The 13,234-nt window shown below is 47.7% G+C and overlaps 1 protein-coding gene across 1 annotated transcript in view; it reads left to right on the top strand.

Moving 5' to 3' along the window:
* Window positions 1-8,766, top strand: part of pigg (phosphatidylinositol glycan anchor biosynthesis class G (EMM blood group)) — a 58,068-nt gene extending 49,302 nt beyond the window's left edge. The window contains exons 12-13 of the mRNA XM_068595444.1: window positions 3,090-3,253; window positions 7,371-8,766. Of these exons, the coding sequence (XP_068451545.1) occupies window positions 3,090-3,253; window positions 7,371-7,593 (387 nt within the window). The 3' untranslated portion in view covers window positions 7,594-8,766. The remainder of the gene's footprint in view (window positions 1-3,089; window positions 3,254-7,370) is intronic.
* Window positions 8,767-13,234: the final 4,468 nt, after the last annotated feature.

Genomic DNA, 13,234 nt, shown 5'->3' on the forward strand with positions numbered 1-13,234 from the left:
ATCTTGCTCTTTAGTTTGGAAAGTCATTATTTTCTTGTAAATGTTGTTGATTTTTGAGTGACCGGACACCAGAATTTAAAGTGAAATCTCCATTCGTATATATTATCTGTAATATAACACAAATATTTTTATTGTTGTCTTTTCTCTTTTACACAAACAAACACAGGACAGAACAAAACAAGGCACATAACAAACCCAAAGAATAAAAACAAAAAAAGGCACATGTAGGCCACTCGGGTAGATTTATCAAAAACGACCCCCAAAAAAAAGAAGAATAAGAGGAAACTACAGGATTGTAACAAGATCTTCCCCCTCTAGAAACTCCATAAATGAGCCCCAAATGTGTTATAGGCAACGAAATGTTAAATTCAGACAAGCTTCTTCGAGTCCTTTTACCTCAAATGCTGCGTTCACACCAGAAGAGTTGTGATTTTTTGTTTACTCGCTCGACTCGTGGTAAATTCTCTTCATTTGCTTTTTCGCCAGCGGAAAGGGGGCGCGGCTTTTCCATGGCTTTACTCGGTGAAAACAGTTGCTGTTTCCACCATCCACCGTTTGAAATAGCCGCTGGTTCTGCTTCATACTTGTTGTGGCTTTGGAAAAAAGCGAAAATTGAATCTACTCGCGCCAATAGTTCGCAACTCTTTCGGTGTGAACGCACCATAACACCTTTACCGAATGACTCCACCCTTGAGCAAATCCAGAAATAAAGTCTTGAATAAAAAAACATTCCCAGTGTACAATTTACAACCGTTTTCCCAAACCTGCCGACACTGAGGTGTGAGGAGTGTAAACCACCTCCTCCCACAGCTACTGAAGTTCAGGGAACAACAAATCAGTGAGCTGGTTGTCTGATCGCAGGAGACGTCGAACGTAACGACCTGACAGAGCGGAGCAACATTTAGGGAAGCCATCAGCGCTGATGGAGCGTTTGATCCTGTACCGGCGGGGCGGCTCTGGGCAGGAGGAGTGTTTGTGTGTAAATTGTATTAAACCATCCGGGCGCCGCGGCACGAAGGCCAGCTGGACGAGCTGCTTCCTGTGTGTGTGTGTTCCTCAGACGCCGGGTTGTGTGTGTGTGTCGATACCCGCCTTTTGATTCAACCTCCACCCAGGATAGATATTTTGGTTAGCAGATGTTTACCTCTGTCAACACCGAACACTCGCGCGTCGCTAACAATTTAGTCAGCGCCGCCGCCCCTCGGGTCATTAGCGGCGTGATGGGCTCGGGATTAGACCGCCGCCAGACAATTTTCAGCCTCGGCGCACAGGCGTGTAATCACAGACCCCTTTTTTGAGTAATAACGTCCTCGCCGTAATGGATCTGTAAAGCGGAGACGTGTGATGTAAATCTGCCTCCTGAAACGCCAAAGAACTTAATGCAGAGTCGTCGCAATTATGTTGAATTAGCATCCAATCGGCGAGCGCGGCTACAGGTGATCGGTGACCTCCGGGCCGCGATTAGATCCGAGTTGTGCGGCGTCCTTTTTAAAGTCCCGAGACGTGAGCGGCAGTGTTTTCAGAGGCTTTACGGTAGGTATTGGTAGAAAGCTGTTTTTTAAAGACTCCTTGTGGGTTTGGCAGACACAAACACAAGAGGATTATGGGAAATCTTTCAGGTGACTCCCCCTAGACGCCGACATCGAGCTAGCTAAACCGCGCCACGTGGTGAATCCGCTGGAGTTGTCTGCGTTTCGCGGCCTCCATCAATCCTAAATCCGACAGATCCGACTCTCTTTCTTTTTGTGGATTCATCGGCCCCGAAAAACCAGATGGTCGGCGAAGCAGAAGAGGTGTTTATTCATCACAAATGAGCCAGTTTGTGTGGCCACACGAGGGGAGACGAGTCACCCCGCTGGTGTGAATTCAGATGCGACCGTCTGTATCAAGATATGAATCATCACACGGGTGTGTTGTTTTATTTTTTTTTTACAGCGCACAGCAAACACAAAGTGACAATAAATAGTCCGGATTTTATTCCTTTTTTTTCAAGCGGACGAGTTGATTGAGTCTGAACTTCAATCACAAATCATGTCTGGGCCTCTTTTCTGTTTTTTTTTTCTCCCACAGCTCTTTCCATCGTAAAGATCACAGCGAGCCAGAACGCGTCCATACGCAGCCTCCAACCCGCTCTCTGATATTTCCACCGCGTGTTTGTTTAAGTCGGAGCCAGCTGTTAACGTTCCCTCTGCGATCAGAGACGCTTGATGTGTCGCCGCTTGTCGTCGTTTTTTTTGTTTTTTTTGCAACTCAAAATGAAACACGAAAGACGTCCTTGATCTCTGCTCATCTTCCATCTTCACGCGGTTGAATGTTAAACTTAACGCGTTGGAATTTTTGCGAAACGAGAAACTTTTAAACGAGCCGCTTTTTTTTTTTTTTTTTTTTTTAAAGGCAAACCCGGTGCCGGCGGCGTTCCTCGGAGGCGCTGATCGGCGTCTCGGGGTCGATTGATTCGTCTGAAGGCTCCGAGGCTTGAACGGGACTCACAGGACGGGAGGGGGGGGGGTTCAACAACCCGAGTGTGCCGACCAGAAATCAGATGAAGCACCTGAGCGGCACGGATGTGAACATGGATTACTTTGCTGGGGCGCAATCGTGCTCGGGCTCAGTAATGTGTTTAGTCGCCCCTCGATTACTTCTCTCAGTGGAGCTTGGGATGAAACAACAAGCGCTTAAAATACATTTATATTTCATATCATGTTAATATATCCAACGTTTACTCAACAGAAGGAATACCCTTCATTCTGAGGCTGTAAATCGTCTTCTAAAGCCGAAGAGGTTAGAAAAGATGGATGTTTTCGGCTCACTGTCGACATATTTGACCCGTGGGGAGTGTCTCTAACAAGAGTGCACCTGCAGACGTCAGCTGTGGTCGGCGACTAGAAAACACAAACAACAACAGGGCTGCTGGGCGGTCGCCAGACGCTCAGAGTAATGATGATAAAGCGGCCGGTTGGTTCTTCTTGGAGCTCTGAAACGCTCACAAAGCTCCTCCTTTCTTTCCCTGCCCGTGCGTGCAGGTCGTTGGTTGTTCCCGTAACCGTCTGCGACGCTAAAAACGGGATTCATTTTGTGCTTCCCCGCAGGGCAATTCCAACAACATCGCCACCGTGGACATTTCCGTCGGCTTCGTCGGGCTGGAGAGCTACGTGGAGGCGCCGGCCGTCCTCTTGACGGCGCTCAGCACCTACGCCGGGCCGCTGCTGTGGGCGTGTCACCTCGTCTGCTTCCTCAGCTCCCAGAGGGACCGGTGAGTTTGGGCGGCGTGCACCCGGGGGAGCGTTTGTAAACAGCCTAACCTGCGTCAGACCTGAGCTGGAGCGAGGCCAGCGGGCGGGTCGCCGGGCAGCCAAGAACCACAGCGAGCCCCCGGCATCAGGCCCCCGGCATCAGGCCCCCGGCATCAGGCCCCCGGCATCAGGCCCCCGGCATCAGGCCCCCGGCATCAGGCCGAGTCATGAGCTCTGTGTCTGGGCGGCAGCTGCTCCGCCGATGGAGCCAAAAGTCCAACGCTCTTTTTACGACAATGTGCGGCGTTTGAATAAAAGGTGTTAACCCGCCTCTGTTGTTTAAATCTGAAGTTAAATAAGTGCACGGGTGCGTCTATCTGAAGCTGCAGCCTCGTGATAAAAATAAGAAGAAGAGAGCTTTGTTAGCTCAAATGAGAAATGAGAGGGGGGGAGGGGGTATGACTTGTATTCCTAATAATCTTTGAGCCTACGTTTTGAATATGAAGCGTTTTACATTTCAGTGTAGTTCGGCCAGTCTCAGATTAAAAGAAGAACTTTTCCCCGTCTTAAACTGTTGCTGCTGCTGCCAGCAGCAGAGCCTGAAGACGACGGAGATGACTTTGATTGGACCGGAGCGTCTCCCGGACACGAAACGTCTTCAGAGGATGTCTCCGTGACGGCGGTGACCTCTCACCCTTTCATCTAAGAAAGAAAGAAAGAAAGAAATGGTCCTTTATCCGGATCCGTTGGGGAAATCGGCCTCTGCATTGAACGGCTGCCTTGTGGTTTGTTCAGAAAAATCTTAGGACATTTGTTTTATGTCTGCCAAAAAAATCACTTTTAAAAGATATTTTGATTGTAACTATGAACATCCAGCTTGATATGAGCCACATTTTCCAGAAATGCCTCCTGGAGCGGTCAATAAGACACCTTTTTGGAAAGATTAGGACCTAAAGAATCAGAATCTGCAACAAAAATCACAATAAAACTAAAGTCTTGTTCTGTTAGGAAGAAGATTCAGTCAAAAAACTGCGTCGTTCGGGTAAAAAATGGAACAATATTACGTATTTTATGCCAAAAGATTGTCTGAATGGGGCATGCTGGGACTTAAAATGGGAGCGAGAGGATTTTCGCGCACGGTTTCCAAACGGTAAATGTCTACAGGTTCAAAGGACTCACCAGAAATGTTAGCGTGTGGTCACGTGTGGCCTCTAGAGGGCGCTACGGGAGCCGACGCCTCTCCAGCCGGCCGTCACGTTCACATTCGCCAACTTCCTGTGTTTGTTGTTTTTCATGGCGCTTCCTGAGCAGGAAAAGCCTCACCTGCGAGATGCTCTCTGAGTCGCGGAGCGTTCAAAACATCTGGTCGCTCTGCGCCGTCAGCGGAGCCACGAGGAGACAGCTGCAGGAACGGACTTTGATGGATGGCTCTTGAGCGGGAACTCCCTCCACGCGGCCAGCGAGCGATTAAAGCCCAGAGAATGTTTTCATTGTGTTTCGGTGACGCTTAAGAACCGTAGATCTTTCAAACTGGACGATCAACACCACTTTACTTAATGAACATCATTAAACTCGTCTCTGAGCGAGCCGAGCTGACAGACATGAATGAAACACAAAGCGGTGAACGGCGGCGGCGCTTTTCCATCAGACTCGTACTCGTGTAGATTCCAGCGGCGAGTTTTTCTTCCTGAGTCTCAGGGATTCACTTCTCTTTCATTTTGCTCAATTTACACTTCTTCTTCTCCTTCTTCTTTTCCTTCTCCTTCTTCTTCTTCTTCTTGTTTTTCTTGTTTTTCTTCTTGTTTTTCTTTTTTTTCTTCTTCTCCTTCTTCTTCTCCTTCTCATTCTTCTTTTCCTTCTTCTTTTTCTCATTATCCTTCTTTTTCTTGTTTTTCTTCTTCTTCTTTTCCTTCTTCTTCTCCTTCTTCTTCTTTTTCTTCTTCTCCTTCTTTTTCTTCTTTTTCTCCTTTTTATTCTTCTTTTTCTCCTTCTTCTTTTCCTTCTTCTTTTTCTCATTATTCTTGTTTTTCTTTTCCTCCTTCTTCTCCTTCTTTTTCTTCTTCTTTTTCTCCTTTTTCTCCTTCTCCTTTTTCTTTTCCTCCTTTTTCTTCTTCTTCTTTTCCTTCTTTTTCTCATTCTTCTTTTTCTTCTTTTTGTCATTATCCTTCTTTTCCTTCTTGTTTTCCTTTTTCTTTTGCTCCTCCTTCTTTTTCTTCTTCTCCTTCTTTTTCTCCTTCTTTTTCTTCTTCTTCTCCTTCTTTTTCTCCTTTTTCTCCTTCTTTTTCTCCTTCTATTTATCCTTCTCCTCCTTCTCCTTCTTCTTTTTCTCCTTCTTCTTGTTCTCCTTCTTCTTCTTCTCCTTTTTCTTCTCCTCATTCTTCTTCTCCTTCTTTTTCTTGTCCTCCTCCTCCTCCTCCTCTTCCTTTAGTTCATTTTGTTCTACGTTTTTCTCTTTTCCAGCCTCACCGCTCGACGAGCGTCTCCTTCATTTACGTAACTGTGGATTAGAGACGATGTCAAAGAGAGAATCGTCTCCTCTGAGATGAGCGTGAATGTTTCAGCAGCTCTTCGAGCTGCCGCACACAAACACACTCGAGCGGTCTTCAACACTTCTGCCCTGCGTGTCTCCGCCACCGGTTGAAGAGCTTTAACCGCTGATTCATGGTGGGAGCATCGCGGTGGGTTTCATTATTCAGCTCAAACTATTTTGTACTCTGCAGCTTCATCCGTCTCCGTCTGGGCGAACGCTGACTTTGCTGACCGAAGATTTACAAAAAGCATCACGAGGGCAACGCGCTATCTTTATGATGCAGTGTTTTCACAGCTCGGTCCAACAATTTCACTCCATCTCACCCCCCAAAAAATGACGTAATCACCGCTTGTACATTTCTCTCTGATGATCATCTGGCCAGCTGTGTTCACTCAACCTGATGATGGCTGCAATGTGAGATGCCACACACAACTAGTTTCGCAAGCCGGTGACCAAATGTGACAAGTTCTTGCCTCCCAGATTGAGGCTCTCATGAGCTCACTATTGGTTGTTGGTCAGCGTTTGTCGTGTGTGTGTTTTCAACTGTCCAAACTGGACATCGTCCATTGTCTCCTACTTCTTGTCTTGGGAACCGGCTTGAGGTTCCTCCCCCTCACCTGGTCCTCTGCCTGTTTTTCTGCTGAACCAGATCCCTGTGCTTGTGTTTCAACTGTGTGTGTGTGTGTGTGTGTGTGTGGTTTTACATCATCATCTCCTAATCTCCTCACTGCTCCCCTCCCTTCGTCCCATCGTGCAGATTTTCTTTTTTTTTTTAAAGTCATTAACTTCTTTATCGGAACTTGCCAGCAATCCGTATTATTGTGAGAAGGTAATTGGATCAGACTCTTCTCCTGGGTCCATGCAAGAGGTAAAAACTCACACAAAACATGTGAGAATGTGGCCTTTTTTAGCTGGTTATGAATCATCGAACAATCTGCAGCCTCACTGATCGCCGTTTAGAAGAAGAAGAAAAAACACAACGCAGTTCAGGATGACCTTGACTCGCTTGGAAACTTTCTTCCCGGGTCGCTCGGCAGAGAGTTGGTCACCTGCAGTCCTCTCCTCCCCTCTGAGGAGTCCTCTCCTCTAATGAGTCCTCTCCTCTTATTAGTCCTCTCCTCTGATGAGTCTTCTCCTCTCCTCTGATGAGTCCTCTTCTCCCCTCCTATGAGTCCTTTCCTCTAATGAGTCCTCTCCTCTTATTAGTCCTCTCCTCTGATGAGTCCTCTCCTCTGAGTCCTCTCCTCTTATTAGTCCTCTTCTCTCCTCGGAGTCCTCTCCTCTAATGAGTCCTCTCCTCTGATGAGTCCTCTCCTCTTATTAGTCCTCTTCTCTCCTCGGGGTCCTCTCCTCCCCTCTGATGAGTCCTCTCTTCTCCCCTCTGACGAGTCCTCTCCTCTAATGAGTCCTCTTCTCTCCTCCTATGAGTCCTTTCCTCCCCTTTGAGTCCTCTCCTCTACTCTTATGAGTCCTCTCCCTCTCTGCAGGAGTCCCGTCGACTCCTCTGAGTCCTCTCTTCCCTTCTGATGAGTCCTCTCCTCCCCTCTGAGTCCTCTCTTCCCCTCTTATGAGTCCTCTCCTCTAATGAGTCCTCTCCCTCTCTGCAGGAGTCCCGTCGCGGTCGGACACGGCTGCTACTGTTTGGCGCTGCTGCGCTCGGTGCCAGCGGCCGCCTACATCGTGCTGGTGACGGCTCTGCGCTACCATCTCTTCATATGGAGCGTCTTCTCGCCCAAATTGCTGTACGAGTCCATGCACCTGCTGCTGACCGCGGGAGTCTGCCTCTTCTTCAACACCATGGAGCAAAGCCACAGTCCCAGTAAGTCTTAGAGGAGAGAGGGAGGGAGGGAGGAGGCCGAGCAGACGCAGATCGTCCCCGAGGGGGGAGTCAAAGCGTCGGCCATTGTCTCTTCTAACTGTGTGTGAGACTCTCAGACTGATGCACACTGCCATGTGTCTCCCCTCCCTCTGTAGTACACACTGTGCTTCACACAGGACCCTCTCCCCCCCCCCTCCTCCTTTGCACTCTGTAGGTTTGGTTTGCAGAAAGTACTTTGAGATGCACTGACAATGTGTTTTTCAGCCGTCTATTTGAATATGTAATTATTTCCCAGGGGTGAAAAAAAAAATGTTTGTGGATGAATAAACCTGAAAAGACACAAAGAAGCTTGTTTGAAAGAGGAAAAAAACTTTTATATACATATATATACATACAGTATATTACCTCAGGGATGTTTTGGCTACATGTGTAATTAAATATGTGAGAGAACGTCACGTGTTCATGTTGAGCACGGTGTGAACACGCGGCGTGTAAACATTGCTTATTAACGGCTCAGTGAAGACCTGCAGCCTCGCAGGTGTTTGCAATTATTTCCGGCTGATTGGAAGCCGTTAGCTGCCGGTGGAAGTGACGCGGGAGACGCTTGCGTGGCCGCTAACAGTTTAGCGTCGCTAGCGTGCCGGTAACGCAATGCAGGAAATGTGAATCCATAATGAGAGAGGTTTTTTTTGTGTTTTTTTTTCCTCTAATGAGGCTTCGATGAATGTCAACGCTTCCCTCAGACGTCCTGTAAAATGAAGGAAAAAGTCAAAACGAACGTATTTTGTGCTACCTTTGAACACGGTAGCACAGGCGCTAACAGTACAATGCATCACGGTGGCGTCCTGGCGTGGTGCCGCTCTGTCACGACGTCGTTAATCGTTGCTCGTCTCACTCGTGCTGCGCGTCGTCGGGTCAGCGGTGACGTGAGGCCCGTGGACGCGTTGGATCAAAGTCGTCCAGGTACAACAAAGCTAACGGATCCCAAATCAAGCAGCACGTGTCGCTGCCCACGCCGTCCTGAGCGGACGCCTAATCAGGCAACACGAGGGAGAGCGCTCGTGTGGGTGTCACATGGAGGTGGACGAGGGTTTGTTTCTCTTCACAACAGCTTAATCAAGCTGGTGAAAATAGTATGGTTTTGTTATTTATTCGTTTTTCCTTTTCTTTTCTTGTATTTTCATTATCCGTGGGGCCGGTGTTGTTTTCACCTTGTGTGTCTGTGTGTGTGTGTCTGTGTGTCTGTCTGTAGGCGTTGCGGCATCGCCGTGACGTGGCACAGCTTTACAGGTGTGCAGTCGAGATCAAATGAAAAGTAACGGCTGAAGTTTGGAGCCGGGTCCGTCGTTCGTTTCTTTGGTCCCTCGCGCTCTGCTTCATTTTCTCCATCTCCAACTGAGATTTTACTTATTCAGTAGCAATTTCAGTGTCTTTGCGAGCGTTTTTTCTCGAGCCGTGCGATGTCATCTCGAGGTCTTGGAACACCAGACGCACATTTTTTTGTTCTTTCTACATTCCACGTGATTATCCCCGTTGGATCTCAATAATAATGTATCTGTCGCTCTGTTATAAATCCATGCAAGGTCGCATGTAGGAAACACTTGAAACCGGCTGCTGGTGTTAAATTCCTCCCATAAATACATTTTTCATTCGTCTGCTGCGGTTCAGAGAAGAACAACTCCAGCACACTTAGCTTCCCACATTGCTCAGTGGAAAACACTTTGCCTCGCAGCAGCACAACACGCTTCAGTCTCTGCTGCAGGAGCGCACGGCGACTGCCTGCGTTTGCTCGCCCTCATATCCAGCGTGAACTTTCTGATTATGCATCGCAATTTGGATGTACAGGTCATATAATTCTCCGAAGTCTGGCAGCACACTGCAGACTTATAAACTTCTATCACCTAAGTAAAGCTCGCGGGCTGGCTGCCGTCCAAACCCAGAGTTTGGAGCCAAAGAGAGCGAGCTGTGTGTGTGTGTGTGTGTGTGTGTGTGTGTGTTCCTGCTCCACGCTGTACTCCCGCATAGTGCCCTCCATCTTGAAAGTCAAACAAGAACAGGGATTTAAGCAGCAGTTTCCTGTGGAAGTCTCTCCCGTACGTCCTCAACTCCAACTGCTTCTGTTACGTCGTTTGTTCGTGTGCTTTGTGTCATGAATCATGGCTGCCGCCTCCAGTACGCGGCGGCGGCACCGCCGAGCTTTATTGCAGTGGTGCATTACGAAATAAAAGCAAAGATCTCCATTCGAGCAGTTGTTCTGCTGAGTTATGCGGCGGCTGGGATGTCGATGAACAGCTGCGGCCGCTACCGAGCGGCCTGCTGATTATAACCTGGCCGTTCTTACGTCATTACCCTTAAAATAAATACAAAATCGACATGAAATAAACACGTTGAACGATTTAACGTTGGAACCACAGTGTGCAACGTTTCACCTCAAGGCAGCTGGGAAAAAAAGAGGGGGCGATTGTAGGATCCCGCCCCCCCAACACTTGTCACTCACCTTGATGAGCTGTCTACCTTGAAACAGCATCCCACCCGGGGCTAAGATCACTGACATCCTCCCCAAGGTGCCACGGGCGTCTGGGAAGCAGATGCCGAACCGAGGAAGGAGGAAAGTATTTTTTTTTTAAAGCGATGTGCTGGTGTTCAGTGTCGTTTCTGTCTGACGCAAGACGAGCTTCACGCTTTTTGTTTTTTCGCTGCAAATCGCCTCGACGGAGGTGGGGAGGGGGGGGGGGGGGCTGAGCGCCAGACAGGAAGCAGAATGTAAACGTCCCGAACATCATTGAACAGTCAGACGGGGAGCATATACATTTGAATACGCAGGGTCACTTTGAGCTTTGAGGGGCTGAAGATGGAACTGAAGGCTTTTTCTGAATTGACCGAATGTCGTTGTCAAGTGCCTCTTCAGATGAATAAGGACTTTAAACGAAGAAATAGTGTATGAAGCAGGTTGCACTAGCACTAAAACTGATATCTTGAACCAACAAAATGGCGTCATGAAAGGGTTAGTTAGTGTGTAGTCACTAAACACCAACTAACCCTTCCTTGCCGCCATTTTGTTGGTTCAAGATATCCCACTGTAGTGGGTTACGTGTGGGCACGATGGCGTAAGAGACACAACACACGGCATGAAGGTACGCTGTGCGTTTTCATTTTGTGACTCCTACAACGCGTCAGATCGAGACATGTGCTTCGTCCTGAGAGGTCGATATGAGCGATGTCGCGTTGCGGAGCACTCGGTGTGTTTTCTAGCGCAGGAGATGAAGTGTTCGACAGCTTCTGCATCAATTCCATATAAACCTGTGACACCACTTTGGTTCTGTGGAGTTTGAGAACCTCCTGAAGTACTTTGGGACTCTTTGGGAGGTGATGTCATCGTCACAGGGATCATTCGTCTCGGAGGCGCTGGCAGCAGACTTGCCGACGGCAGCCAGCGATGTAATGTGTTGTTTTTTTTTCGGGCTTTCTTCTGATTAAGTTGGTGTTTATGAGGAGCGCTTTATCTTTGTCCATTCATAATTATGGTCTATTCATTCTAAACAAACCAGAAACTTTATGAAAAACCTTTCAGACACGACCTTTATATTCGGCGTGGGCAGACGACCCAATCTCTTCTCAGCGTTTACCGATAGCTCCGAGAAAAACATTCTCCTTTTCATAATTAACAAATTACAAGGAGCTGACTTGAAATGTCCGTTAGCTTGCGGTCGGGTCAAAGCAGAGAAGCAAACAAAAGTTGGTTTTTTATCGAAACGAAAGCCACAGATTATCACTTAAAAAAACCAAAGCTGAACACAGCGGCGTCTGGGTCGAAGTCACAGTGACACACGCCGACGGAAAGGCTCAACTCGCGGTGACAAAACAATAATGGCGGTAATAACCGCGGATCCTCTGAGTCGCCGCACGTCCTCCTCGCCGTGTGCAGAACACGGCTGCAGCAGTGCAGGAAGACGCCTCCAAGCAGCTCCGACTCAAATCTGATGGGACGACGCTCTGCGTGTGAAATCGTTCCTCTGAATCCAAATACCTACCGGCCCGTGAGATGTGTCAGATTAATTGAAGCGTCCGCATGGTTGGAAGCGTTTTAGCGTGAGCGAGCAATGCTGTGGGGATTTCAGTCCGAGTCTTGTTTTTGGAAACCGTCTTTGTGGAAATTAGTTCAGTCCACAGGAGTTTTTTTTTTTTTTTGTGTGTGTGTTGTTTTTACAGGATTCTTTTCCGACTGTTAAACTGTTATTCTGGTAACATCCCACTTGTTTTGATGTAGTTCATGGGAACTGTGAAATCCATCCTGTTCATACTGTGTGTGTGTGTGTGTGTGTGTTTTCTACCGCTCTGTTTGTCTCCTCCTAAGCTGAATTGTGTCTATGTTTTACCTGCTTCTTTATTTCCATATCTTCTCACTTCTTTTGTTCGTTGCAGATTTGCGCAACAAATATGAAATCATGACAAGTGACAGATGAGTGGGAATAATTGTTTTATAATGACTTGTTCTTGCATTATTTATGCCCTTAATAATGAAATAAATGATTTACAACACTACAATTTTAGTTTCCGTGTGATTTCGTGTGAAAGAAGAAACTTTCACGTCCTGATTGAGGTTGAACATTTGCATTCTTGAAGCAGCCGTTTTAAATGTGAACGTGTGCACAGTCCTGATATGCTGTCGACGTGATTAGCTGTCCGCTACGTCCGAGAGGAGGCCCTTTGTCGGCTCTGGAGGACGTTTCACTGAAGTTTCCCACTGACTTATTAAAACTGGACACCAAGCCGTCTGTGAAAGGGCTCCTAGCGTAGCTTCACGTGCCGTGTAATAGCAGGGGGTTGATAATTTAGCATCATCTGTCTGCTATCCACACACTAAATAATCATCTCGTGCCTCCAGGAGCTGGACTTCAATGCCGTCGTTAAAGGGGATACACATTTCATGCTGCGCTCACTTCTGAGTGAAAGTCTCTCTTAAAAGAAAGTAATGATGCACTTCAGATCTATTTTTGCCCCCGAAAAACAGAACTGTTTTACCGTTTTCACGTCAGTTCATTGTAATGTCGAGCTCACAAAAGCAACTGCCTGATGGCATGTATACATTTTTTATTCTGCACAAACCAAACAGAAGTGAACTTTTCGTTTTGTTTCGTACTTTGTCATCTCTTCTAACACGTGTGCTCCGTGAGGCCACGGTCATGGAGGCTACACCTTCCCATTTCCTCGTCTGCCGTCATGTCCTCTGGCTCCTCTGGGAGATCCTGAAGCTTCCAAAAAAGGGCCATGCAACCCCCCTCACAGTCTGACGTGTCCTGATCAGGTGCCCAGACCTCTGGTTCTTGTCACTGCAGAGGTGCAGCCGTGTGTCACCAAACAGGACACACTTCACTCTCCACGGACAAGTCCGAAGCGAACCGCTGCTTCCTGACGGGTCTGCCAGAACTGCTTTCCAATGCCACTCACAGCCAAGAGTTTATTGGACTAACTGAGCCCAAAAGGCCCCTCCTCCAGAGGGTTTTTTTTTTTAGTTGCCATCACAACTGGCACAGATGACCTTTAGACCCTTACTGCAGGTTTTCTGGTATCGGGGACACCTATCGGGAGCACCTCAGGGTCCGTTGCCCAAGTGCTCACTTAAGTCCCCCCTAGACAGAGCCCTGTGAAGGC

The sequence above is a fragment of the Clinocottus analis genome, unplaced genomic scaffold, assembly GCF_023055335.1.
Source record: "Clinocottus analis isolate CAN_PGR_092001 unplaced genomic scaffold, fCliAna1.0.p SCAF_10, whole genome shotgun sequence".
Lineage (NCBI taxonomy): Eukaryota > Metazoa > Chordata > Actinopteri > Perciformes > Cottidae > Clinocottus > Clinocottus analis.